We start from the raw sequence: 23,453 nt of genomic DNA, 5'->3' as shown, positions 1-23,453 counted from the left end.
GTGAGCGGGCAGCGGGCTGCCTGCTAGCGCAGGGTGCTGGCATCGACACAGAGACCACGCAGCAGAGCTTGTCCTGCAGCCTTTATTGCACGGGGCCGGCGGTGCTGGGTTCAGGGCAGGATGCAGAGGAGCGGGGGGCACTTCTCCCCCGTGTCCCCCTTGCACAGGTACTGCAACTCCAGCTGCCGCAGCGCCCCGCCACGCTCCATGCCATCCGACAGCCTGCAGCAGGGGAAGGAGAAGTGGGCTGGGCGCAGCTCATCCCCCGAACCCTGCTCGGGCCCCCCAGGCTGGGGAAGCTACATTTGGCTGGTCCCAGGCCCCCTCCCCAGCCCCTGTGGCTGGGGGCCAGCCGGGGGTCCGGCGTGGGAAGCGCTGCCGGCAGCAGGATGTTTACCCTGCAGCTGGAGCGGCTCAGGAGGGACAGGGGCCCCGGCACCCGGCAGGACGGGGGCACGGTGAGGAGGGGGGGGCCGCTTACTTCTGCGCCCGCCGCCGCGCCTGCGTCTCGGCGTCGTCCTTCGCGTCGTACAGCATCGTGGTGTCATGCAGCAGCTTGCTCACTGTCCACCCGTGCTCCCTCTGCAAGAACCGGGTGTCAGGGTCCGACCCCACGCAGCCCCAGGACAGGGGGGGGCCGGCACCGCGCTCACCTGTAGCCAGTCCAGCAGCTCCTGCACCGTCATCTCCTGCCCATCCGCCCCCACGGCCCGCACCTCCAGGCGGTCCCAGCAGCTCCACTCCTTCCCCCGGTACTGCAAGGAGAGCGTGGGGCTGAGTACAGCGGGGCAGGGGCAGAGCCATCACCCCAGCACTGCTGCGGCCAGGGCTGGGCCCCGAGAGACGCACAAAGCCCCATTGAAGAGCTGCCCAGCCCCACACAATCCCTCTTCTTGTGTCTGTGGCTCCCAGGGCTTTGTGACCCCGGCTCTGGCCTGAGGGAGCTGAGTGCAGGACGCGGCCCCCCGCTGTCTGGCACGGCCGCCCTGCCATCTGCCCCCACCGCAGGCAGCACCAGCCCTGGCCCTGTCCCCGTCCCCACGGCACGGTGCTGGCACCAGGCTGCTGGCACCGAGCTGCTGCTCTCAGCTCCTGCTCCAGGCAGAAAGGCTTAACCCCATCCGCACTGCGGCACCACGGACCAGGCTGACCTCCCTGGCACCATGCAAACCCCATCCCCGCACCACGAATGCCACCCACGCCAAGGCCACCAGCCCTTGGTGTGCTCGGTACGGGTGGCACTGCCGTCACACCACGTGTCCTGGCTCTGGCACACGGAGGTGCCGGCGGTTGACGTAGGGGTGTCAGGACCGGAGGGCACAGAGCGGCAACCTCCACACAGGGACGGTGCCAACCATAGCCAGGACACCCCGAGGCTGTGGCACGGGGCCGGGCACCCGCGGATAGCGGGGCGCAGGCGCGGTGAGGCCACAGCCCGGCTGGACAGCCCAAAGCCAAGCTGGAGACGGCGCGGAGGCGTTGGAGGCGCCTCCCTCCCCCTCTTCCTGCCCCCGGCCCTGGGCCCCCCGGGCCAATCTGGTTCCAATCGGCGCTTCCTGCCGCGCAGGAAGGGCTGCCTCGCACGCCATAAACCCCCAGACAAAGGGGCCTCTATCACCCAGACGGTCCCAATCTGGGCCTGCCCCCGTCCCTGCCCCTTTTTCCCCCCTCTGGCAGCTGGGGGGGACCCCGGCCCCAATCCCCCTGCAGCCCCGGGACCGGTGCCAGCTGCTCACCGGCTGCCGCAGCTGCTTTTGGTGAGCCAGCTGCCAGCGGCTGCCGCAGCCACGGGGCTGGCCGGGGGGCTGCCGGGCACCCCGGGGGAGAGGGTCCTACCCAGTAGGTGGGGGGCTGCTCGGGCTCGACACGGAGCAGGAGGCACTCGGACAGAAACAGGGTGCTGATGCGGTAGCAGCTGAGGACCTGGCACCTCCACACCAGCTTGTAGACCTCCAGGCACACCAGGCCGGCCACGGCTGCCGTGGTGGTGACAATGGCGGGCACGATGCGCCCGGCGATGCGCTTGCTCTGAGGACAGAAGGGGGGTGTCACCGGGTGCCCCGTGGGGACGGGGACCCCCAGGGCACCCCCCTCACCGTCAGCCAGTCGGCGGGGGGGATGCCGTAGTTCTCCGCACGCAGGTTGGACGCGGCCATGATGAAGTCCATGTGGGCATCGTCGTCCTGCGGGGAAGAGCGCGGGGATGTCAGCATCCCCCAGGGCATCCCCCAGGACACGGCCGCCACCTCCCCAAGCCCCGCGGCCACGGCACCTTCTCGAAGTGGATGGGCTCCATCACTCGTGCCCCCGTGCCTCCACCTAGCTCCTCCCTCCACCGTGCCAGGTCCTGGGCGAGGTCCTGGGTGAGCTCCTTCGGCTGCCCAGGGTCTGGCGACACGGGGACATGGGGTCACAGGCCAAGAACCAGCACCAGCAGGCCTGCGGTTCCTGCCCCGTGTCCCCATGTTGCGCCACGGCTCCTGGGGACAGCGGCGTGCAGCAGCCTTACCCGCAGCCTCCTGCACCGTGTCCGTGCCCTCCGTGGTGGGGATGCGGAGCCCGTCCTGGGGCACGAAGGATGGCAGCACGGTGCTGCGGAGGATGTCCTGCGTGGCTGCGCGGTTGCTGCACGCTGGGAGCTTGTACGTTTGGGCCCAGAGCCGGGCAGCAGCCTCGATGTATGCCACGTGTGCGTCCTGCAGAGCCACGAGCAGGAGGGGGGGTGGCCCCGGCAGCTCTGCCCCTTGCAGTGCTCCGGCACCCAGCGCGTACCCCTCGCCCCTCCCCAAACCCCACCTCGTCCCCTGCACCCCCACGGCTCTCCCCTGCACTCACATTGCTGGGGTCAAATGTCAGCGGGTGGGGACAGCGCCTGTCCCCCGACCAGAATGGGACACCGGGGCTGCTTTCCTGGCACGGGGAAAGCAAAGTCAGGCCTGGAGACGCTTCTGGGGAGGGTGCCGGGGTGGGGGGCAGCCCCCGGGGGGTTATGCTCACGTGTGTGGGGGGGAAGGTGTGCAGCAGCTGGGCGATGTCATCGTGGTAGCGGCTCTGCCAGTGCCGCCGGGCCAAGCGCACGCAGTCCCCCCAGTCCCGCGGCCTCTCCTGCAGGCTCCTCCACACTCGCTCCGGCACCTCCAGGCCCTCCCGCTGTGCCGGCTCCTCCGGCAGCTCTCTGCAAAACCAGGCACCGCTGGCCTGCCTGCAGCGCTGCCGCGTACAGGACGCAGCTGCCCGGCCCCAGTCCCCATCCCTGGCGGCTCCCAGGTCCGCACTCACTCCAGGAACTGGTTCACGCTCTCTGCAGGCAGCTGGAAGAGCCCCTCGAACTCATCGCGAGCCCACTGCGCAGAGGGGACAGGGGATGAGCAACGGGTGCCACACGGGGACCTGGCCCCGCAACGCGCTGCCAGTGCTATGGGACAGCGCCCAGCGGGGACAGCCGGTGGGGACGGGGCCCAGGCCAAGCTGGGCTCGGTGCTGGGACGTGAGGAAGGCGCTGGGGCTGCGCGGCGGCTCCCCGCAGGAAACAGCTGGGGCTGCATCCTGCCTGCAGGGCCGGAGAAACGGGAAGGGAAAACAAAAGGGCAGGAGCAGGGACCTGCGGCCTTACCTGCAGCGTGTGCTCGATGGCGTTGGGGTAGTACCGCAGGGTGCAGAGGGGGAAGGTCCCATCCGTGGAGCCCGTGGGCGTCTGCAGCGGCTTGGTCAGGGGGGGCACCATGGGCAGCACGTCTCCCCGCGCCCCCTCTGTGCCCGAGTCCAGCAGCGGCGTGCGGGAGCGTTTGCAGCGCTTCTCCAAGTAGGCTCCTGCAGGCAGCGAGGGCAGCGTGTGTGCCCCGGTGGTGCGGGGACACATGGGGGGGGCTCGGACCCTTCTGCCCCCCGGTACTCACGGGCCTCCAGCGTGTCCACGGCGCTGACGACGCCGTCCAGCTGCTGGAAGAAGTCGTCCCCGTAGAGCTGCTCGGTGCCGGGCCCCACGTGGTTCTGGTGAGCCGTCACCTTCACGGCGGGGTTCATGCGCCTCACGGCCGCGGCGGCCACCTCTGCTTTCGGCTTCTACAAGGGCACAGAGCGGGGGGGCAGCTCCCAGGTCCCCGGGGAACACCCGGCCCTGGGCCACCCGTGGGACGAGCGGGAGCTCACCGACACGTCCGCCGCGCGGAAGAGGAACTGCCGGTGCAGGTTGGAGTCTGCCACCATGTCCATGTCGGTGACGGTGATGTCCCCGCCCGGCCCCGCTGCCAGCCCCATCATGGCAAAGTTCTTGAGCAGCTCGCAGCCGATGGCACCGGCCCCCACCTGCTGGGGCAGCGCCGCTGCAGCTCCGCGCACCGCTCAGGTTCCCCGCCGGCCCCCCGGCCCCACACCCTGCTCACCACAAAGAACTTCTGGCGGCCCAGCTCCTCCTGGAAGTTGGCCCCAAACACGGCGATCTGGCCGTCGTAGCGGGATCCCCTCTGTTGGGACGGGGGGGCCGTGTGAGCGGGGCTGACCGCAGCGCTCCCGGCACCCAGCGGCCACGGGGACTCACGGGCTCGCAGTCCTCCTGCGTCAGTCCCGCAGCCCCCTCCATGGCCAGGCACTCCAAGGCGTCAAAGTAAAACCACTGGTTCAGGGGCAGGAGCTTCCTTGTGATGGCCTGGGGTGAGCAGGGCCTCGTTAGCTCCGTGTCCATCCAGTGGGGCTCCCCGTGCCCCACGCCGAGCACCCAGCCTCGCTCTGCAGCCAGCGGAGCGCGGTGTCCCCAGGCAGGCAGCAGGTGCCCTCTCGTGGCCACCAAGCACCACGGGACAGCCGTGCCGAGCCGTGCCGAGCCGTGCCACCGGCCTGCCGCGTGTGGGACCCCACAGTGGGTCCCTGTCCCCAGCTGCTCACCTTCAGAGCCTCCTGGGCAGCCAGGGCACCGATGAAGGACGCCACGGGGCACAGGTCCCCCGCGCTCACGCTGGCGAACGCCCGCACGACATCCTCGTCCAGGGGACCCAGCAGTGCGCCCAGGCTCCGCGCCAGCTCCAGCACCCGCTCGGCGTCCGCCTGGGGGAAGAGGGTCGAGGGCAGCCCCGGAGAGGGGCAGGGGGGCCAGAGGGGCTGGGAAGGGTCAGGACGGGGACTCACTGGGTCCCGGGGCTGGGGCAGGCGGCCCCGCTCCTCGCGGAAGGTGTGCAGGGCCCGGAAGGCGGCGTGCAGGCTGCGGCTGCGCTGCAGCTCCGCGGAGCTCCTCACTGGGATCTCGGGCATCGCCAGTGCCTGGCGCAGGGACCTCTGCCAGCACCATGCAGGGATTGTGGGGACGGGAGCTTTTTGGGGGCACGGAACCACTTGTAGGTTCCCTGCCACCCAGGGGGCAGCACGGAGGGGCAGGGGGGGACACATACATGTGAGTGCTCCTGGTTCAATCGCACCTGCAAGACCTGCCCCCCGCAGCGGTAGGGTGAGAAGGTGCTCGTGTCACCGATCTCCAGGCTGAAGGTATCTGGGATGGAGAGGAGGGGATGGGCAGCATGGTCACCGCCGGGGACCCGCTGCAGCCCCCCGAGGCGGGCAGGCACTCACCCAACACACGCACAGTGCGGGGCTTGCAGCCATTCAGCTCCGTCATGCCCTCCAGGCCAGAAAATGTCACCAGGTCGCCGTCACTGAAACGGTGGCCGCGTCCCTCCCCTGCCCTCGCACACGTCACGATCCCCGGGTTGCCCTGAGCAGGGGGAGAGGTGAGCACAAGGAACCCGATGGAGGCAACACCAAGCCACTGAAGTGTCCCAGGGAAAGCTGTGAAGCTGCAGGGGCACCGTGCTGGGGAGCAGGGGGGTGGCACAGAGCCTCCTACCTGGGAGATGTGCTGCACGGTGGCATAGAGCGGGTCCCCTTCTGCAGGGTCATCAACAACAAAACGCTCCCCGAAGTCACAGAAGAGCTGCCTGGGCAGGGACAGGGGGTGGCTTCGTTAAGCGGGAGCCTCGAGGAGCTCCAAGAGTGCTGCTGGGTCCTGCCCCGCCAGCAGGACAGGGACTCAGAGGGGACAGGAGATGCCCGGGGCAGCAACACTTTGGACGCGGGAAATCCCTGCTAGACACGGGGACAAAGCCCACGCTGCAAGCGTGGTGGAGCATCACAAGGTCCTCGCTGCGGCACAACATCCCGGGGGGGCACAGCCCCCAGCCGCCGCACCCTGCCCCTCCGGGTGGCCGCCACACGGTGCCAAGGTCCCCCCGCCAGCCACTGCCCCCTGCCCTTACCCGGCCAGCCCCTTGGCGTCAGCCACGATGAAGCAGATGCCCTTGGCGTGGCAGATGTCCCCAACACGGAGCTGCTCCTCCAGCGGCGACTCGGTCAGCACGACCACCTGCACCAGGGCGGTCAGCAGGCGCCAGCACCCCGGGGCGTCCCCTGGCCAGGGTGCCGGGCTCACCTGGAAGGCGTCGAGGAAATCCTCCGACAGCTCCTCGGTGCTGACCGTCACCTCCACGTCGGGGTTGAGCTCGGCCAGCCGCCGCTGCGACGCCTGGACGTGGTCCTGGCCCACATCGCTCTCCTGCAGGAGGAACTGCGGGGCGGGCGGCAGCGGGCACCCCCGCAGGTTTGGGGTGCTGCCCACGCTGCTGGGGGCTCTCTGCCCACAACAGGTCCCTCCCCCCTCCTGCACCCCTTACTGGGACCCCTGACCTGCAGCTGGGAGAGGGATCCCCCGGTGGTACCAACACCGTTCCCGTGACCCCCCATCCATTACTGGGATCTCCTCCACTGCCTGTACCCACACCCAGTGCTTTTACCAGGTCCCATTACAACAATACCTGTACCAGTCACCTATCCACTCCCCTGCCCTATGCCCCTTAGGAGACACCGCCCAAACCCGTGCATGGGGCCCCAGCCCGTGCCCATTACAGGGACCCCTGCCCATGTCTGTACCCAGCACTAGGGCCCACACCCGTGCCTGCACCCATTACCGGGACCCTCACTGGTGCCCAGACTCATTACTGGGACCCCTGCTGACACCCGTAGGCATTGCTGGGACACCCGCCTGTACCTGCACACCTCACTGGGACCCCCCCCGTACCCAAACCCATTACCAGGACACCAACCCATGCCCGTACCCCATATCAGGACCCCCACTGGCACCCCTACCCCCACCTACAGCCCTTACCGAGCCCCCCGCCCACCCCCACCCCCCCTCCCCATGCCCTCCCCGTGCCCTCCCCGTGCCCCTCGGTACCTGCCGTGCGCATCCTGCGGTGCCATCCCCCCGGGGGTCCCTGAGCACGACCCTCCCGGTCCCCGCCAGCACCAGCGCCGCCGCCACCTGCGCTCCGGCCCCGCGCAGCCCCGACACCAGCACGGCCGCCGCCCGCAGCCGGTCCCCGCTGCCACCGCCCAGCACGTACCTGGGGAAGGGGAGGGGAGCGGGGGACACCGCTCAGCACGGGGGGGGGGGCACGGGATCGGGTCCCGGGGCCGCCTGCCCCCCGTTTTCCCCGGTGCCCCCCCCCCCGGCACCCACTGCTGCCGCGAGTAGCGCGCCCCCGCCATGCGCCCGGCCCCGGCACCGCCCCGGGACGGTTGCGCAGGGGGAGGAGGAGGAGGAGGAGGAGGAGGAAGGGGGAGGAGGAGGAGGCCGGGACGATGGCGGCGGGCGGCTGGGAGGCGCCGTGGAAGGCGCTGGGAGCGCTGGGCCGGGAGCTGGCGGCCGAGTGGGCGGCGCAGGACGTGCGGGCAGCGCTGTGCCAGCTGCTGCTGCTCTGGCTCGGCCTCAGCCTGCTGGGGGTCCGCCTGGCCTGGAGGGCCTACGGGGGGGCCGTGGCCGCTCTCTGCTACCGCCCGGCCGCCCGCCGGCCCCCCCCCGGTACCGGCATCGCCACCGCCACCGGCAGCGCCCGGCCCCGCGCCCATTCCCTGTCCCCCGCCGGCCGCAACGGCGCCGCTGAGCGGCACTGCCCGCCCCGGTGAGTGAGAGACCCCCCCCTGCGCCCCCAGCACTGCATGTCCCGTGCATGCCCCCCCCCCGTCCCCTCCCGTGTTCCAGACCAGTGTGGCCGCCGGGCATCCCAGTATAGCCCAGTGCATGGCTCCTATGTCCCCAGACCAGTGGACCCACCGTGTGTCCCCCTGTGCTGTGCCCCCATCCCAGTGCATGGTCCCCACTGGCCCAGACCAGTGAAACCCCTTGTGTGTCCCCCCAGACTATACCCTCATCCCAGTACACCCCAGTACATGCTCCTCCATCCCCAGACCAGTGAACCTCCCCTGTGTCCCCCTGGGCTGTGCCCCCATCCCAGTGCGTGGCCCCACCACCCCCAGACCAGTGAACCCCTCATGTGTCCCCCTGTGCTATGCCCTCATCCCAGTACACCCCAGTACATGCTTCCTCATCCACAGACCAGTGAACCCCTCGTGTGTCCCCCTGGGCTATGCCCCCATCCCAGTACACCCCAGTGCATGGCCCCCAGGTCCTCATGTCCCCAGACCAGTGGACCTTCTGTGTGTCCCCCTAAGCTGCACCCCATCCCAGTACACCCCAGTACATGCCTCCCCATCCCCATACCAGTGAACCCCCGTGTGTGTCCCCAAGGCCATGCCCCCTCCCAGCACCCCCTGAGCATCCCCCAGCCCAGTATGACCCTGTATGTGTCCCCTCCAGCCCCCTGTGTCCCAGCAGGTGCCCCCCCTGCTCACACTGCCCCTCTCCGCAGGGAGGGCCCTCCAGCTGAGCCGGGGAAGACGCACCGGGAGTGAGCAGCGCCCGCCGTGCCCGAGGCCGCCCGCACCATTAAAGCTCTGTGCCCCCCGCCCCGCTGCCCCTGCTTTGGGATTCACCACGAGACGAGGCCAGCATCGCGAGGCAGCGGGGTTTAATGGGGCCGGGCCTCACTTGGCCACGTAGTAGTGGGTGGGCACAAAGGGCATCTTGGTGACCAGCGCCGGGTGCTGCTTCTTCCTCACCTCCACGGCGAGCGCGGTGCCCGGGCGGCTGTGCGCGGCCTCCACGTACCCCATGGCGATGTTCTTGCCCAGGGAGGGCGAGGGGCACCCGCTGGTCACCGTGCCTGGGGACACCACGGGAAGGTGAGCGGGGGCTGCCGGTCCCAGACACCCCCCAGCGATCCCCCCAGCGCCGCCCCCACGTACCCACAGGCCTGCCCTCGGGGTCCAGGATGACTGCGTGCGGCCGGACGGGCGGCCCCACCGAGGTCAGCCCCACGCGCCTGCGCTTCGGCTTCTCTTTGGCTTGTGCCATGATGATGGCTGCGCCGGGGAAGTCCATGGCCGCACGCCGGCGCTTGCCTGCGGGATGGAGAGGGGAGAGGGCTGGCATGGGGGCTTCCCCACGCTTTGCAGTGCCCGGCGACGCCTGTGGGGCGGTTGGGTTGGAGGAGGCGGTGGTGGATGCAGCCCGGACCTACCCAAGGTCCACATCAGCCCGGCCTCGGCTGGCGTGGTGGTCTCATCGATGTCGTTCCCATACAGGCAGAGCCCGGCCTCCAAGCGCAGGCTGTCCCTGGCCGCCAGCCCCGCCGGCCACACCTCGGGGACACCCAGCAGCCGCTCGGCCAGCTCCACCGCCTGCCCCGCGGGCACCGAGATCTGCATGGGATGGGGACGGGGACAGCAGGGGCAGGGTCAGCGGGGCACGGCGTCCCACCAGGACCAGCCTCCTCGGGGTGTCCCCGCTACCTCCACGCCGTCCTCGCCCGTGTAGCCGCAGCGCGTGACCCGGCAGCCCGGCACGCCGAAGACGGTCGTGGTGATGCTGGTCATGAAGGACAGCTTGGCCAGGTCGTCCGACAGCCCTGCCTGCAGCACCTGCGCCATGGAGGGGCCTGGGGGGACAGGTGGCTTTGAAGAGGGGACAGCGCCTGGGCGAGGTGGGACACGGGGAGGGGAGCCGGGCGGAGGAGGCAGGGCCGTCTGAGAGCCCCACAGGACGGCGGGTCCCAGGGTGAGACCCCCCTGCGGCGATGCCTGGTGCCAGCCCTCGTGGGGGCCCTGCTACCTTGCAGAGCCAGCAGCGCGTTGTCTGACACCTCCAGGTGCACGTCACTGCCGGCAGCGCGCAGCTCCGCCGCTCTGCCCTGCAAGGGTGACAGCGGGCTGGTGGCACGGGGACAGCCTGCAGCCAGCCCCACGCGTGGCCACCTGAACCACGGGGAGGGTGCTCCCCCCGTACCTTCATGATGGCCAAGTCCTTGTCGGCACAGCCCGCGTTGGACACCACGTAGAGGTGCTCCTCTGCCGTGTTGGTGACAATGAGGTCGTCCACGATGCCACCCCGCTCGTTGGTGAGCAGCGTCAGCGTGCCCTGCGGGACGGCACCCTAGGGAGCGCGGGCAGGGCGCCTGGCCCCGCTCCAGGCGGCACCATGGGGGCCCTCTGCCCCTGCCGGGCTGGGTGCCAGGTGCCCCTCGCCCCCACGTCCAACCCCCAGGCACGTGGTGCTCCTGGCCCCGTACCTGGCCCGGCTTCAGCTCGGCGATGTCCCCCACCACCAGGCTCTCCAGGAACTTGACGCGGTCCCGGCCGTACACCCGCGTCTGGAGGGGGCCGTGGGGGTGAGATAGGGTGCGGGGGGCGGCAGAGGGACCCCCTCCCCGCTGTCTCTCCCCCCCCCTTCCTCCCGCTACCTGCAGCATGTGGGACACGTCGAAGAGGGAGCAGTGGCTGCGGGTGTGCAGGTGGGACTCGAGGTGCCCGCGGCCGTACTGCACGGGCAGGCTCCAGCCGGCGAACGGCACCATCCTGCCGCCCCGGGCCCGGTGCAGGGCGTCCAGCGGCGTCCGCTTCAGCCCCCCCGGCTCGGCCCGGCCCGGCTCGGCCCCGACCCCGGCCCCGCTCAGCGCCGCCGAGCCCGGGCGGTCCCGGCACAGCGCGGCGCAGACCCCGAGCCGCAGCATCCTCCGGTCCCGCTCCGGCCCGACCCGCCCCGGCTCGGCCCAGCACGGCTCTGCCCGCCCCGCCGGGGCTCCTGGGACATGCGGCCCGCCCCCAGCACCGCCCCCAGACCCAGAGACGAGGCACAGCGGCAGCGCCACAGCAGCGTTTATCCGGGGCTCTCCCCCCCCCCCCCCCTGCGGCCGCGGAGCGAAGGGCGAGGAAGGCGGAGGGGCGAAACCCCCGGGGGGGCTCTCGGGCACGGCAGGGTCCACGCCGGGTCCCGTCGAGGCTCAGGTGTAGGAGAGGAGGTTGACATCGTAGCAGCCGTCCACCTGCGGGGAGAGAGCTGCCGTGGGTGCCCGCGGTCCCCCCGTTATGAGCGGGGCGCTGGGGGCACTCACGTCGAAGCGGCCGATGCGGGCGGCCGCCTGGCGAGCCCGGATCACCTCCGTCAGCACCCACATTTGCTGCACCTCCGTCGACACCTTCTCCGGGTCGGGGAGCTCCTGCGGAGAAGCGGGAGCGATGCTGTGGGGCACCATCGCCCGGCACCGGTTTGCCAAGGCGGGGAGAGGGGGCCCCAGCGTAGGAAAGCAGCAGCTGGGAACAAGGTGACCCCGAGCCTGGCACGGCGAGAGCGTGACCTGTCCCCTCTGGCAGGCATCCAGAGCGAGGACGTAATCTGGCTCATTAGCTAATAATTAAAGACATAATCGCACAGTCCAGAGTTTCAGCCTTTGGGCCTCACAAGCTCGGCCACGGGGTTTGGAGCAGCTCCTGGGGCCCAGCGGTGCCAACCCCAGCGCCTGGAGGGGGCACACAGCGGGGACAAACCGAGGGACCCAGCCCCTCCTTGGCACAACTCCAGCACCCGTCACAGCAGGTCACTGCCGGGCATGTGCCCCTGCTCTCCTGGGACTTTGCTCGCTCAGGGCCACCCCCGGGGGTGTTGCCTCCCCGATGCCGTCACGGCTGGGCAGTGCCACGCTCCCCCTGCCACCGCTGGGGACCCACGGGGCTCCTCCTGTCTCCCAGTGCCCCACCAAGTGATGCTGTGTGCCTGCCAGTCCCAGCGGGATGCTCCCATCCCTGGCTGGATTTAATGTCTTCTCTGATCACGTGTCCTGGTGGTTTTTTTTTCTTTCTTTTCCTTCTGAACTCTGCGAGCTGCTCCCAGCACCAGGCTCGCCGGGCACTTTGGAGCACCCAAACGGCTCCTGGCTGGGCCCTGGAGCTGGCGATGGGCTGGGACAGAGCTGGCAGCCTCTCGATGGAGGTGGTGCCAGGATTTGGGATCTCCTCCTGGGATGGGAGCATCACCCACCCCGTCCTGAGCTCTGAGCATCCCTGTGCTGCCGTGTGCTGCAGCACTGCCTGTCTCGGTGCTCTGCCACCCTGCTGCAGCCCGCCCAGAGGCGCACACAGCCCCCAGCCGCTGAGACCCCCCACAGGCAGCCCAGTCCTTTGGGCTTGGGAGTTACGGACCAGTTCAAGTCAGACCACCAAAATTTCAGCCAAATTCACAGCTCAAGCAGGCTGCTCCGGGTAGGAGGCCGTCAGGGCTGGGTTGGCTACGGCTGGCAGCCCCGTGTCAGTTCCCAGCCCCTGCTCAGGTGCTGAGCAACTCAAAGACAAAGGGCTTGGCCAGTGCCACGGGTGGCAAAACCCCACAGCATGCGTTTGCCTCCTGCCCCGCCACTGCATGCCTTGGAGCGGAGCAGCCTCGGGGGGGCTTTGCCCTCCGGCAGCCCCCTGCCCACCCCAGGTGCCTGCTCCCCGGTGGGCGCTTGCTGCCGCGCTGACACCACTCACCCTGTGCGGGCTGGCCGGCTGCTCCGGGGGGGTCAGCTGGGAGAGCCAGGAGGGGAAATCCTGCTGGGGGCTCTGCGACAGATCCAAAGGGTCACTCTGATCCAACGGGTCACACCGCGGGTGCTCCCCACCCACCCCTCACGCCACGCTTTGCCCCCTCCCCAGTGTTTATGGGTGTAAGTAAAGGGGCACAGCCCCTGCATGCTGCCCACCCCAGGGCACGGTCCCTAGGCATCCCGGGGGACCCCCATGTGCCGGGGGGGGGGTCACCTTTTGTGCCGGGGGGAACACCTGCAGCTCCTCGATGCTGAAGTGCAGCCAGGCCGGGGAGGGCTGCCGCAGGATGAAGCGCAGCGCCGTCACCTGCTCCATGTCACACAGCATCTGCGGGGACAGGGGGCCGTCAGGGGCTGGGGGGGGGGACACAGGGGGGCTGGGGGAGGGGGGTCCGGGGAGCGGGACCTGGTGCCGGTGGAGCGAGAAGTAATCCTGGGAGCCCTCCTCGGTGTGCGGGCTGGGCATCAGGCGGTGGTCGCGGAGGCAGGTGACCCACCTGCGGGGCCCGGGGGGGCCGGCCCGCTGCACCCGCAGGCTGAGGAAGGCGGTGTAGAAGTTCTTGAAGACGATCTCCTGCACCTGCGGGGAGCGCCGCGCGTCACGGCACCGGGCACCGGGCACCGGGCATTGCGCACCGGGCACCGCGCACCGGGCATTGCGCACCGGGCACCGCGCACCGCGCACCGGGCACCGCGCACCGCCACCCTCCCCGCCCGGCCCCGCACTCACATCGGCGGCGCCTCCCCGAGGGAAGCGCAGGTCGATGACGGCCACCCCGGGCCGAGCCGCCTCGGCCCCCCCGGGCAGCTGCAGCGCGGCGGCGGCGCGGGGGGCGCAGGGCAGCGGGGCGCGGCCCGGCCCCGCCGCTCCCGACATGGCGGAGCCCGGCACGGGGCGCGCGGCCGCCAGGGGGAGACACCGAACCGGGCGCGCTCCCGACGCGCCCTTCACGCCGCCCCCCCCCCGCGGTGGCGCGCATGGGCCGCGATATGGGGGGGGTGGGGGGGGGGCAGCGGGAGCGCGCCCCGGCCGCCTCCTTCCGTCCCCCCGCGGTGTCTCGGGGTCCCCCCGGGAGCGCACCCGGCTCCTCGCCCCGCCTCGGGGCTCCAGCGGTGGGGAAAATGGTAAAAAAGCTGTGTTTGTGCCCAAACGGAGCCCGCCGGGAGGGCAGGAGGCAGCCCCCAGGACAGAGGCCAGGAGGACGGAGGCCGCGAGCTGGCAACGAAGAAGCTGAGCCCGTACAAAGTGCTGTCAGCGTTACCGATTTTTAATTATATTTATAGATATTTTTTAATAAAACGATTCGAGGCTGTATCAAAAATTTAGTAAAAAAATTAGATTTGAGAGTTCACTGATTGTTTGACTATTCGCTATCCTTTTTTTTTTTTTTTTCCTTTTTTTTTTTTTTAAATCTCCTCGTTAAACTTTTCCAGGAGCCGCGGGGCTGTGCCCACGGCCGTGTGGCCGGGCAGCCAGGGCGGCCCCCCCGGGGTCACCCTGATGGAGAGGAGTCCCGGTGGAGAGATGGCAGTGTGCTACGGAAACCCCCCTCTGTCCCCAAAACGCCCCACGGAGAGCTTTTTTTCCTTACAAAAGCCCCCTCAGCCCCGGCACCCACCCTCGCACGGGCTCCTTGCCAGAGCCCCCCCGTAGGCAGCAGCCCCGTGCCTACGGCACCCCGGCTGCTCTGACTCGACTGGTGGCTATGCCATGATGTGTGAGAAAAATAGGATTTCTTTGATTAAAAAATAAAGTAAAAACAACAAAACAAAAACAAACAAACCAAGAAACCGATCTCCCCCTAGCGACAGGGCTGGCTGGCCTCTAGGCCCCCCCTCTCCCTAGGCCTGGAACACCCCCGGAGCTTATTTGTAGCATAGCGCTTCCCCCCCCCAGCCCCCAAAACTATATAGATAGGAGTTTAGGTAAACAGCAGATTAACTGTAAAAACTTAAAACGTCAACTTCAGAAAGTCCCTTGAATTTAATTATTTTTAGGCTACCTTTCATGTTACGTCCTGTAGCTAGACACACGTGAATAGAAAAAACAGTACAGTTAGTGTTAAAGGCAAACAGCGGAGACCCAGAGTGCCACCCCAGTGCTGCCTGCTCGTCCCCCCCTCCCTGCCCTCTGCGCCGGCCCCGGCCGCATCCGGACCCCGGCGCCAGAAAGACGGATTTTGAGCCGAGAATTTCTCTAGGAATAAAATAAAACCAAAGCTTGTTAGGCAAAAATAAAACAAGTGTCCCCCAGGTTCCACGAGCACTCTGGTGTGGCGGGCGCAGCCGGAGGGGGCCTGCTCGGGAGCGGGCTGGGATTTGGGCTTCCCGGCTGGCGAGGGGGCTGCCGGCCCACAGACAGCACCGGTGTGGGACCGGAGGCCCCTTCTCCCCCGATGGTGTCCGGTTCGTTAAGGGGGGACGTAGGGCGGCGGGGAGCGGTAGGGGGTCATGTTCTTCGGGCGGGAGCCCTTCCCCTCCATGGGCGCGGTGAAGGGGGGGGGCGGCTGGTAGGGCGGCGCGTTGGGGTCCTCGTCCCGCAGCGGCGTGTACTCCCCGATGGTGTCCTGGTTGAGCGGCGTGGTCTCCGGCATGCTCTGGTTCGGGTACTCCGGGGGGGGCAGCGGGGCTTTCTCCTCCTGGAGGATGAGGGGCATGCTGGATGACGGCGGAGGCTTGGAGTCGTCCAGCTCATCGGCGAAGATGATGGGCACGCCCTTCTTGATGAAGGTGGCCTGGTCTTCGATGGTGAGCTTGCCTTTCCTCTTCTTGCGGTAGCAGATCATGGCGATGATGCCGGCCACCAGGAGGATGGCGGCCACCACCACGGCGGGGATGACGGTGTGCAGGTACACGTCATCCTCGCTGCTCTTCTCCGGGTCTTTGCCGGCCGCCAGCGTTGGCGTTGCCTCCGAGATCACCCGGCCGTCCTTCGTCACGGGGATAAACTGGATGTGCCTGCAGCTGCCGGAGCCGACCACCGACACGTTCAGAGGCTTGAACTCGGGCTGTAAGATGTTGGAGAAAGCCAGGCTCGGCCCCCCCGAGTCGTCTGCAATCTTTTTGCTCAAAGTCCGGATCTGCTCCCGGGGGCAGGGCTCAATGGGCAGCGTGTTGTTCGTCCATTCCACCACGATGGAGCCTTTGGCAATGTCCTGCACCGTGATGGTGCTGCTGTTCCTGTCGCCGAACGCCAGAGCCAGCTTCTTCACCAGCATGATCTTCTTGTTGATGTCATTCACCACCGCGTTGTGGTCTCCTTCCAACCTGGCCTTGAACTTCACTGGAGACTTGTCCCCATGCGGGCGTTTGTGGACGTGGATTTCAAAGGCATCCACGGCAAAGAGCCCGCCTTTGTCTGTGGCATACATGAAATACTCGTGCTTCCCGATGTGGTTGTGGTCTGGCATGCCGTACATGAGCTGGCTTGTGCTGTTGAACTGGACCCACGAATTCTCCTCCAACATTTGCTGCTCCTTCAGCTTCAAGGTCAGCTGCAGCTTGTCAGTGGTGGTGTCTTCCTTATCGTAAAAGGTATCTGAGGGTATTTTAACCTCGAAGTACGTGCCCTCCCACGCGTCAACCCTGTCGATGTGGTTTGTCAGCTTGGGCGGCTCGTTGGGCTCCCAGGGCCGGGGGATGCCGCTGGCTGTGGTGCGTACGCGGCTCGGCGGGGAGGCGGTGGTCAGCTTGGAGATCGGGGATCTGGTGGTGCTGGGAGGCTTCGTCGGACGGGGCGTTTTGGGCCTTCGAGTAGGCCTGCGCGTCGTCACTGTGGAGGAATCGGTCGTGGATGGCGTGGCGGGCTTCACAGTGGAGACCCTGGGCTTCTTGGTGGTGGTCGTGGGCGGCGTGATCACCGCGGTGGGCTCTACGTAGCCAGGCATCGTGGGGCGAATCGGCACGGAGGCCGTACCCGTGCCTTCTATCACCCTGGTGGGCTGGATTGGTCCCAGCGTGGGTGTCTGGACGATGGGGCCCCTTGTCCTGATGGTGACCGTGGGCTTCCTCGGCAGCGGGATGGGCTCCCTGACGGGGGGTGCCGTCGTCTCCGTGGGGGGTGCTATGGCAGGCGACGTCGGGGTGGGGACGATCCTCGTCGGGGGCTCTTGCGCGGCGGTGGTGGGCGGCCCGACGGCAGTGAGAGGCGTGGGGGTGGCGTTGATCTGCCGCCGCATCCTCTTGGGGAGGTGAGGTTTCTTGTTGGCGATGTGCCAGCCGACGACGGGGTAGCCGAGGCGGGCAGACATCGTGCCCTCCTTAGCCGGAGCCTCCACCTTGCTGATGTTGGGCACGCTGTTTTGGCTCAGAGAGCATCCCAGCTTCCACGAGAGTAAGGCCCCGTTTTCCACCACCTTCTTCGCATTTCCCGGGCCAGCCATGAAGGCTGACATGTCAAAGAGTTTGTTATTTACAACAGGAACCAACTTCATGTTGTGAAGCTCCACCTCCGAGAAGCTCCTCATTCTGTTGAGAAGTTCGATCCTCTGCTTTGGTGTCATTTTTGTTAAGTCGGCGTCCAAAATGACGGTCAGGACGGTCACCGGCTCTTCTGCGCCACACACGAAGGGCGCTGCCTCGCCCGTGTCCTGGGCCGCCACTCGCACTGACTGAGGCTCGTTGTGGTCTTCTTGGTGGACCTCAACGGAGAAGACGTTTGTGGTCTGCGGCACGTAGCTCCCGTTGGGGAAGGGCTGCAGCGTGGCCACCGAGATGTAGTGGACGCCCTTATCCGTGTCGAGGGGCAGCCCTTCCAGGGAGCTGCTCTCTGCATTCCAGTGCAACCAAGAGGGCAAGGACTCCTTCCCAGCTTCGGAGATCTACCAAAGAAGAGACAGAAGAAGGTGTTTTTAGAAGCACGGCATTAGGGCAGGTGCTACCAGCAATAACATTTAATCAAAAGGATCAAGGAAAAAAAAAATCTGAAGGCGAAGGAACCACCTGTCTGGAACAGGGCAGCCCGAGGCATCTCAGCGTGGTGACAAGGGCTGGCTCTGCAGGGTGTGCCGGTCCCAAAGGACTTCAGGAGCCACAGGAGCTCATAAAGTCCCACAAAGGTCTCTCGCCAGACCCCTGACCTGCTTTGCCGACGTGGATTAGGCCCCGGTTCTGCCACAAGTGCCACCAGCACGGCCGAGAGCACGCCAGGACCAGCCACCTGCACGCTGTGCTCTGTGCTGAGCTGCAGGTCCCTGCTGTGGGGTGCCTGGGGACACACGGGCACAGAGCGATGTCCCCCACTGCCGGCTGTGACACCGGGGTCTCTCTTCCCACCCCTGTATGCAAGAGCTCCAGGGGAAGGCTCGCAGAGCCGCACCACATCCAGCTCCCTTCACTGGCTCTTTTTGTGCTTTTCACCTACACAGAACAAAGCCTCTGCTTCAAAAGGGCGAGGAGAGGGAGAAGAGGAGGCTAACTGCGAGGGTAACACAGGGCCTGAAAGCCCACTGGGGACTGAGCATGAGGAAGCTTTTGTGCAGGAGCAGCGGAGGGTTTCAGCCACGGCTGCAAGGGCACCACCCTCCTTCCTCTCATCTGCAAGGAATCAGCCTCGCTTTCTGCCAGCCCAGACAAGCTGGAGAGCACATCACGAGACGCACGCTCGGTACACTTTATAGAGCAGAGTTTAAAGCTGTGAGCACATCTCTTCGTTAACTCCTAACAAGCGGTGTCAGAGCAGGGAATTCGGATTCCCGCTGGCACCAGATGCAGAAAGCCAGCCCCAAAAAGCCCGGGCTCTGGGACGTGAACATCCCTCCGCCTGGCCTTGCCGTTTACCCGCTCGCCTGGCAGAAAGCAGCGTTTTTTGGCAGCGCTGCCGGCCCCCTCCTCCCCAGCACAGCAAGCACAGAAGCTGCTTTTACCCCGGGGTGGCCCGGAGGAAAGCCAGCCCCCACCTGAGCTGGGCACGCGGTGCTGGCCCCCCCCTGGCAGGAACAAGGTGTCCTTTCTGCGGCATCTCAGGGTCCAGAAGAGGACGTGGCCATGGCCTGATGCTGCCCTGCCGGACGAGGAGGAGGCCTTGTGCCCGTGCCCCTCCTCACAGCTCGCACCATTCCCTGGCACCCCCAGGAACCCACCGAAAATGAAGCTGCAGGCAGGTTAACGCCCAGTACCCGGCTCCCCTAGGACACAAAACCAGGCCAGGCAATCACCTGCCAGGACAGCTTGTTCTAGCAGGGACGCGATGGCTGCAAAACATTTAGAAAACCACTTAAACCTGATTTAAAAACAGCTGAGCCAGCTTTTCAACCTGAGAGGATGTGCAGACTGCATCTCAAGGCTCTGCAAAATCAGAAAAAAATCAAGTTTACGTGGGTTACGCACAGGAAAGCCGTGAAGATGCCCGTGGCTCCCCAGGGGGATCTGTAGGAAGGCCACAAGGGACAGCTCCCCAGCGCCAGGCTGTGCCTCAGCCCAGCTGTTAGGGTGCTGTGCTTGCGGCACTGTGAAACTAGAGCCAAACCCTGGACTCTGTTCTAGCAACGTTTCCTCCAGATATTGCTTCAAACAGTATTTGTTAAGGCTGCTCAGAGTTAATGATTTGGGATCTCCAGTTTTCCTGTAAGAAGTTTCCCAGTGTTTCCTGCACACGGTAAACACCAGCCCTAAGCCCTGCCGCTTCTCACAAGGGCTCTGCTTTCAAAATAACTCGTCTGTTGCTCAAGAAAAAAGACTGTCTTTGTTTTCCTATTATTTGAGATAATTGCAACTGAACGCTTATCGGCTACAGATTGCACAAGCCCAGCAGTGTATGGCAGACCATTACAAAATTAGCCATGTTCGCAGCTTTAAGTACGTGCAGTGGCCTGGCGGGCTTTGCAGACCCAGCTCACAGAGTCCCCGCAGACACACAGGGGCTGTTATTTTTAGGCTGGCCGGGAGCAGCCAGGCAGCTCGTACAGGAAGATAGCTCAATTTGATTTGGTTTTGAAACTTAGATCTCAAAGCCCTGTAGCTTGCAAGACAAAGACAAGAAAATGAAGTGAGCAAAGCTGTTGCCTCCAAGGGAATTCAGGCGCAGAAAAATAAAGCATTCTTGCCTACAAAAGTTCCCTCTAATCCTCCAAGTATTCGGTCCTCCTCCTCCTTCCATTGAATCCTGCAGAAAGGAGGCAGCAAGTCCTTTGCCAGGAGCAGGCTCGGGGCTCACCAGCACAGCCCCGCTGCCCTTCCCAGCCCATCCTGCGAGACCCCTGCCAGCAGGGGCAGCCGAGGACTCCGCATTTGTGCTTCCCGAGCGCCTTCCATCCAGTCAGTCCTGAAAAAATCCTGCCTGCTTTGGGGCAGGGGTGGGTGGGGATGCTCCTGCAGCTCCACCAGATCTTCCGCTGCCTCTTCTCCCTGCGCCCGCCTGCTGCTGAGACGCAGACCCAGCTGCTGGTGATTCCATCTGGAATATCACCACCGATAACTCCCCTTCTTCTGGGTTGCTCCTTCGGCATTACCTGGACACACACGGCCAGTAAGGAGAAAAAAACAAAGCAGCCCTCTGCGTGTGAGCTGAACTGTGCTCAGGGCGGCTGACCCAGGCAGTGCTCGGGCTTCTGCAGGGGAAAGAAAACGGAGAGGAGACGATTCAAATGCAAATATAGCTGCAAAGAAAGAGTCAAATTTAAGCTGTTTGCCTAAGGCCAGGCTTCATCTCAGCCTACTGCTCGGGGCAGCTTTGTCAGCAGGAGCAACAGGCAGCCTCAGCCCCACAGCTTTCCTGAAATGCAGAACTACAAGCTGGGGCATCGTGGGGCTCGCCTGGCAAAAAGCAGCGGTGCCAGGCAGGTGGGCTCCTCTTGCAGCCTTCAGCTCCTGGACATCACTGGGGGATTGGAGCTGCTGCCCCCAAAAAAAACCAAACCTTTTGGCTGGGAAAGCTACGGGACAGCGAGGTGGTGGCGGAGGGTATACCACGGGTCCTGGCCTTTTGGAGCTCGAGCCTCGGTCCCTAGGGACCCAGAAGGCAGCGCTGCGCTAACCTGTGTGTGCCGGTGACAACCTGGCCGCTCACCCGGCGTTCCCAGCACGGGGCAGGCAAAGACCCTGGCCGGGAAGCTGCTCCCTCCCTCCCTCCCTCTCTTTGTGGATGTGTGTTTGGCCGTGCTTCGCTCCACCGGCTCCTTCCCATGGGCAAAATGGCCTCGTGCTGGGGCAGCTACGCCCAGCTCGTGCCATTCTCGCAGCCTCCCACCCTGCCGGCTTCTCTTCCAGCTGCGCCTCCGCGCTGGCTGAAAGGGCACTATTCAGAGGCCCACTCTGCCTGGGCGAGGGAACACAACAGCTGTTTCACCGGGAGGTCACGACAAAACATTGAGTGTCCCAAGAAATGCCCCTTTCATCGGCTCGCGCGGCCGGCTTGGAAGGGTTTGTTTAGCCTCATTGTCAGAGCCCGCAGGCGCAGCTGCCCACGCCCCGCTTCCTCGCCCGGGCAGGGGGCGAGCGGGGCAGGAAAAAGCCTCAAACGGCCCAAAAAGAAAAGTTGAGTCGGTCTCTCCTTTCTGCACGGCTTTTTGTGAGCGAAAGGCCAAAGGGAAGCGAAAATACCACACGGCGGGGATGCCAAGCACCGGGGGTTTAGCGCTGCGGCCGCACAGCCCTGCAATTTCTCCCTGCGGTCAGCAGATTGCTGGAAATCTGGCATCTGGGACAGCGGTGAGGAACGGCGAGCCCCATCCAGAGATCTCAGGTCAGCCCGTTCACAGGACTCCACCGTCTCATTTCAGTCTCCCCGGATGCTCAGGGCAGCAGCCCGTAAGAGCAGGACAAAACAAGGAACTTCCCGGCCCGGCTGCGAAGCTGGGTTATAATTAGATTGAGTCACTTTTTCCACTCCTCCAAATTCAGAGCTCGTTACTAAGCGTGCGCTGAAAATGCCAAATTCCCCGACTTTGTTTTGCTGCAGGAAAAAGATAAGCAGCCCCCTCAGCCCCCCAACAGAGATCTTATCAGCTCATCTTATCTCCCCGCTTGCAGCACCGTGGCAGAGCACAGCCTTGCCCAAGAAGCCCTTTGCCTGGACCTGTTCCAGACGCTGCCATTTCTCCCAGCACACTCCTGTAAATAGCTGCTGGTGCTGTGCCTTTTAGTTGGGCAAAGTCTAAGAAAACCGAGGACCCTGGGAGCGAGACGAAGCCCAACCAGCTCAGCGCACGGAGCCTTTTAGGATGCCCAGCTTGGCCCCTCGGGACTGTTCGCTTATGCCCCACTCTTGGAGAAATACCAGTGCTAAAATTCACATGCGGTTAAAAATCTTTGAAATAAGGAACACTGCAGGAGAAAAAAACAAAACAAAACAACAAAACAAAACAGTATTTTGTGCTTCTCCTCCATAAAACTCCGCGTGCCCTGGTATTTCAAGGCTGGCTTCTGACGCCTGGCCCCTTGCCCAGGTCGCCGCCTCGGAGCAGGGGCTGGCATCGCGCACAGCACATCCCAGCGTCAGGGCTCCTGCGACTCCAGCTCCACGGATCCTGTCCATAAAAGAAGGCCCCTGCGGTCTGACGAGTAAAGCGGTTCGACAAACGCCACTCCAACAGACGGCAAATAGAGCCACCCTCAGAAAGCCATTAGGGGGTATTATATTAGGAGTATTACATCTTAGGGAGTATTTAGAGGAATATTAGGGAGTATTTAGGGTGGGCAGGTGCTAACGGGGTGCAACAGCCTCCTGCCAGCACCTGCAGCCTCCTTCCCTTCCATTCTGCCTTGGAGCCACTCACGCAAGGCGTTTCACAAAGGTGACACGTGCCCGTGGGCCACGACACCCCTGGACTGCCAGGAGAGGGCCAGGCGGCATCTTTGCTTCCCCAGGGGAAGGTGCAGCACGCTGCTCACACAGTGTGTGCTCCCTGCTGGGCCTGCTGACCGCTGTTAGGGATGCACAGGGGATGAGGAGTTCCCGAACTGTCGGATTTTAGGTGCTTCTGGGGAGGCACACGGAGCCCAGAGGTCAGAAATGCTGCCTCTGGCTCCCAGCTCGGCATCAGAAAGCCTCTCCCAGACGTGGCGATGTCAGATCCTTTCGACAACAGTTCCCACATCAGCCAGATCAACTCCTGGAAGCCGGGGTGGAGGCGGTCATCACACAAACGCCCTCCTTGGTATGGCTTTTCTCTGGTGGGCCAAGCCTGGTGTCGGTGTTCCTGCTCTGGGTGGGAATCATCCTGGGGGCAATGGGAGCAGCGGGATGTTGTTTGCTCAAAGAGCCAGTCCCCAACTCTGCAAAGGTGCTGCTCGCCTCGCCTGGACTCTCTGTACCGTCACTGAGCGATGGGAGGCTTAGATTTTCACGCAGGAAAAATGGGACAAAAAGTGGAGTGTCAGACCTCAGAGAGACCAGGATCAGCAACGCCAAGTCAGAGCCTGCCTCCCTTGCCTACTGCACTCTTCTGGGATATCTCCCGCACTGGAAGTGGAAAAAACCTACAGACTTGGGTGCTTCAGCTGATCATGAGATGTCCGAGCTGAAGTAAGGCAGACGTGGAAAAGGACACAATTATAGGACAGGTTATTTACAGCAAAGAAAAGGAAGTTTTGATGCCTTTACACAAGGCTCTGGTAAAATTTCACCTGGGGTATTTTGTATAGCGCCGGTCACGCAACCACAAGAAAAATAAACTCAAGCTGGAAGAGGTGCAGAAGACAGCTGCAAGGATGAGGAGAGGGGAAAAAAAAGCTTATTTTATGGGGAAAGACTAAAGAGATTGGCTTGTTTAACCTAAT

At 65.1% G+C, this 23,453-nt stretch overlaps 5 protein-coding genes across 12 annotated transcripts in view; 1 reads left to right on the top strand and 4 right to left on the bottom strand.

Annotated features, from left to right (window-relative positions):
* Positions 1-66: 66 nt before the first annotated feature.
* Positions 67-7,628, bottom strand: UBA7 (ubiquitin like modifier activating enzyme 7). Of its 2 annotated transcripts, none has more exons than XM_068694195.1 (24): positions 7,502-7,628; positions 7,217-7,385; positions 6,416-6,550; positions 6,243-6,349; positions 5,834-5,924; positions 5,560-5,701; positions 5,382-5,479; positions 5,122-5,268; positions 4,882-5,040; positions 4,538-4,645; positions 4,383-4,463; positions 4,150-4,305; positions 3,897-4,062; positions 3,614-3,810; positions 3,280-3,344; positions 2,998-3,175; positions 2,836-2,910; positions 2,510-2,696; positions 2,273-2,388; positions 2,097-2,183; positions 1,837-2,028; positions 654-755; positions 482-582; positions 67-222 (listed from the first exon to the last, which is right to left on the bottom strand). In XM_068694195.1, the coding sequence occupies exons 1-24, from the start codon at positions 7,528-7,530 to the stop codon at positions 111-113; spliced, it is 3,000 nt and encodes a 999-aa protein (XP_068550296.1). In that variant the 5' UTR covers positions 7,531-7,628; the 3' UTR covers positions 67-110. The 2 variants fall into 2 exon arrangements, with proteins under 2 accessions (XP_068550296.1, XP_068550297.1); XM_068694196.1 differs by having other exon boundaries at positions 6,416-6,538.
* Positions 7,624-8,788, top strand: TCTA (T cell leukemia translocation altered). The gene is made up of 2 exons (XM_068694225.1): positions 7,624-7,943; positions 8,691-8,788. Exons 1-2 carry the CDS (start codon positions 7,624-7,626, stop codon positions 8,731-8,733), a joined length of 363 nt encoding a protein of 120 aa, XP_068550326.1. The 3' UTR covers positions 8,734-8,788.
* Positions 8,789-8,836: 48 nt separating this feature from the next.
* On the bottom strand, positions 8,837-11,003 carry AMT (aminomethyltransferase). The gene is made up of 8 exons (XM_068694219.1): positions 10,620-11,003; positions 10,449-10,529; positions 10,166-10,297; positions 9,992-10,070; positions 9,673-9,818; positions 9,402-9,582; positions 9,127-9,282; positions 8,837-9,044 (listed from the first exon to the last, which is right to left on the bottom strand). Exons 1-8 carry the CDS (start codon positions 10,887-10,889, stop codon positions 8,866-8,868), a joined length of 1,224 nt encoding a protein of 407 aa, XP_068550320.1. The 5' UTR covers positions 10,890-11,003; the 3' UTR covers positions 8,837-8,865.
* A 14-nt stretch (positions 11,004-11,017) lies between these two features.
* NICN1 (nicolin 1, tubulin polyglutamylase complex subunit) lies at positions 11,018-13,732 on the bottom strand. 2 transcript variants are annotated; one of them, XM_068694220.1, is made up of 6 exons: positions 13,439-13,732; positions 13,144-13,389; positions 12,952-13,065; positions 12,682-12,753; positions 11,271-11,375; positions 11,018-11,201 (listed from the first exon to the last, which is right to left on the bottom strand). In XM_068694220.1, the coding sequence occupies exons 1-6, from the start codon at positions 13,715-13,717 to the stop codon at positions 11,160-11,162; spliced, it is 858 nt and encodes a 285-aa protein (XP_068550321.1). In that variant the 5' UTR covers positions 13,718-13,732; the 3' UTR covers positions 11,018-11,159. The 2 variants fall into 2 exon arrangements, with proteins under 2 accessions (XP_068550321.1, XP_068550323.1); XM_068694222.1 differs by having other exon boundaries at positions 13,144-13,317; positions 13,468-13,654.
* Positions 13,733-13,984: 252 nt separating this feature from the next.
* DAG1 (dystroglycan 1) overlaps positions 13,985-23,453 on the bottom strand; it is a 37,314-nt gene continuing 27,845 nt past the window's right edge. For all 6 annotated transcript variants that reach the window (XM_068694197.1, XM_068694203.1, XM_068694200.1 and 3 more), the window contains exon 3: positions 13,985-17,557. In XM_068694197.1, the coding sequence (XP_068550298.1) occupies positions 15,149-17,557 (2,409 nt within the window). In that variant the 3' untranslated portion in view covers positions 13,985-15,148. The remainder of the gene's footprint in view (positions 17,558-23,453) is intronic.

This window comes from Anas acuta, chromosome 11 (genome assembly GCF_963932015.1).
Source record: "Anas acuta chromosome 11, bAnaAcu1.1, whole genome shotgun sequence".
NCBI lineage: Eukaryota > Metazoa > Chordata > Aves > Anseriformes > Anatidae > Anas > Anas acuta.
Note: the sequence above shows the minus strand (reverse complement) of the source record. Positions and strands in the feature narration are given on the sequence as shown.

Bases quoted from the DNA above. Each gene is read 5' to 3' on its own strand.
- UBA7 (XM_068694195.1), bottom strand. From the start codon at position 7,530: ATGGCGGGGGCGCGCTACTCGCGGCAGCA. The intron at 5,041-5,121 runs GTGAGTCCCCGT...CTCTTCCCCCAG, and splicing joins TGCCCCAGCCCCGGGACCCA to GCGGACGCCGAGCGGGTGCT. The intron at 3,176-3,279 runs GTGAGTGCGGAC...CTGGTTTTGCAG, and splicing joins AGCGTGAACCAGTTCCTGGA to AGAGCTGCCGGAGGAGCCGG.
- TCTA (XM_068694225.1), top strand. From the start codon at position 7,624: ATGGCGGCGGGCGGCTGGGAGGCGCCGTGGAAGGCGCTGGGAGCGCTG. The intron at 7,944-8,690 runs GTGAGTGAGAGA...CCCTCTCCGCAG, and splicing joins GAGCGGCACTGCCCGCCCCG to GGAGGGCCCTCCAGCTGAGC.
- AMT (XM_068694219.1), bottom strand. From the start codon at position 10,889: ATGCTGCGGCTCGGGGTCTGCGCCGCGCTGTGCCGGGACCGCCCGGGC. The intron at 10,298-10,448 runs GTACGGGGCCAG...GCCGTCCCGCAG, and splicing joins CCGAGCTGAAGCCGGGCCAG to GGCACGCTGACGCTGCTCAC. The intron at 9,819-9,991 runs GTAGCAGGGCCC...CTGTCCCCCCAG, and splicing joins CGCGCTGCTGGCTCTGCAAG to GCCCCTCCATGGCGCAGGTG.
- NICN1 (XM_068694220.1), bottom strand. From the start codon at position 13,717: ATGCGCGCCACCGCGGGGGGGGGGCGGCGTGAAGGGCGCGTCGGGAGC. The intron at 13,066-13,143 runs GTCCCGCTCCCC...CTGTCCCCGCAG, and splicing joins TCTCGCTCCACCGGCACCAG to ATGCTGTGTGACATGGAGCA. The intron at 11,202-11,270 runs GTGAGTGCCCCC...CTCTCCCCGCAG, and splicing joins CCCGCATCGGCCGCTTCGAC to GTGGACGGCTGCTACGATGT.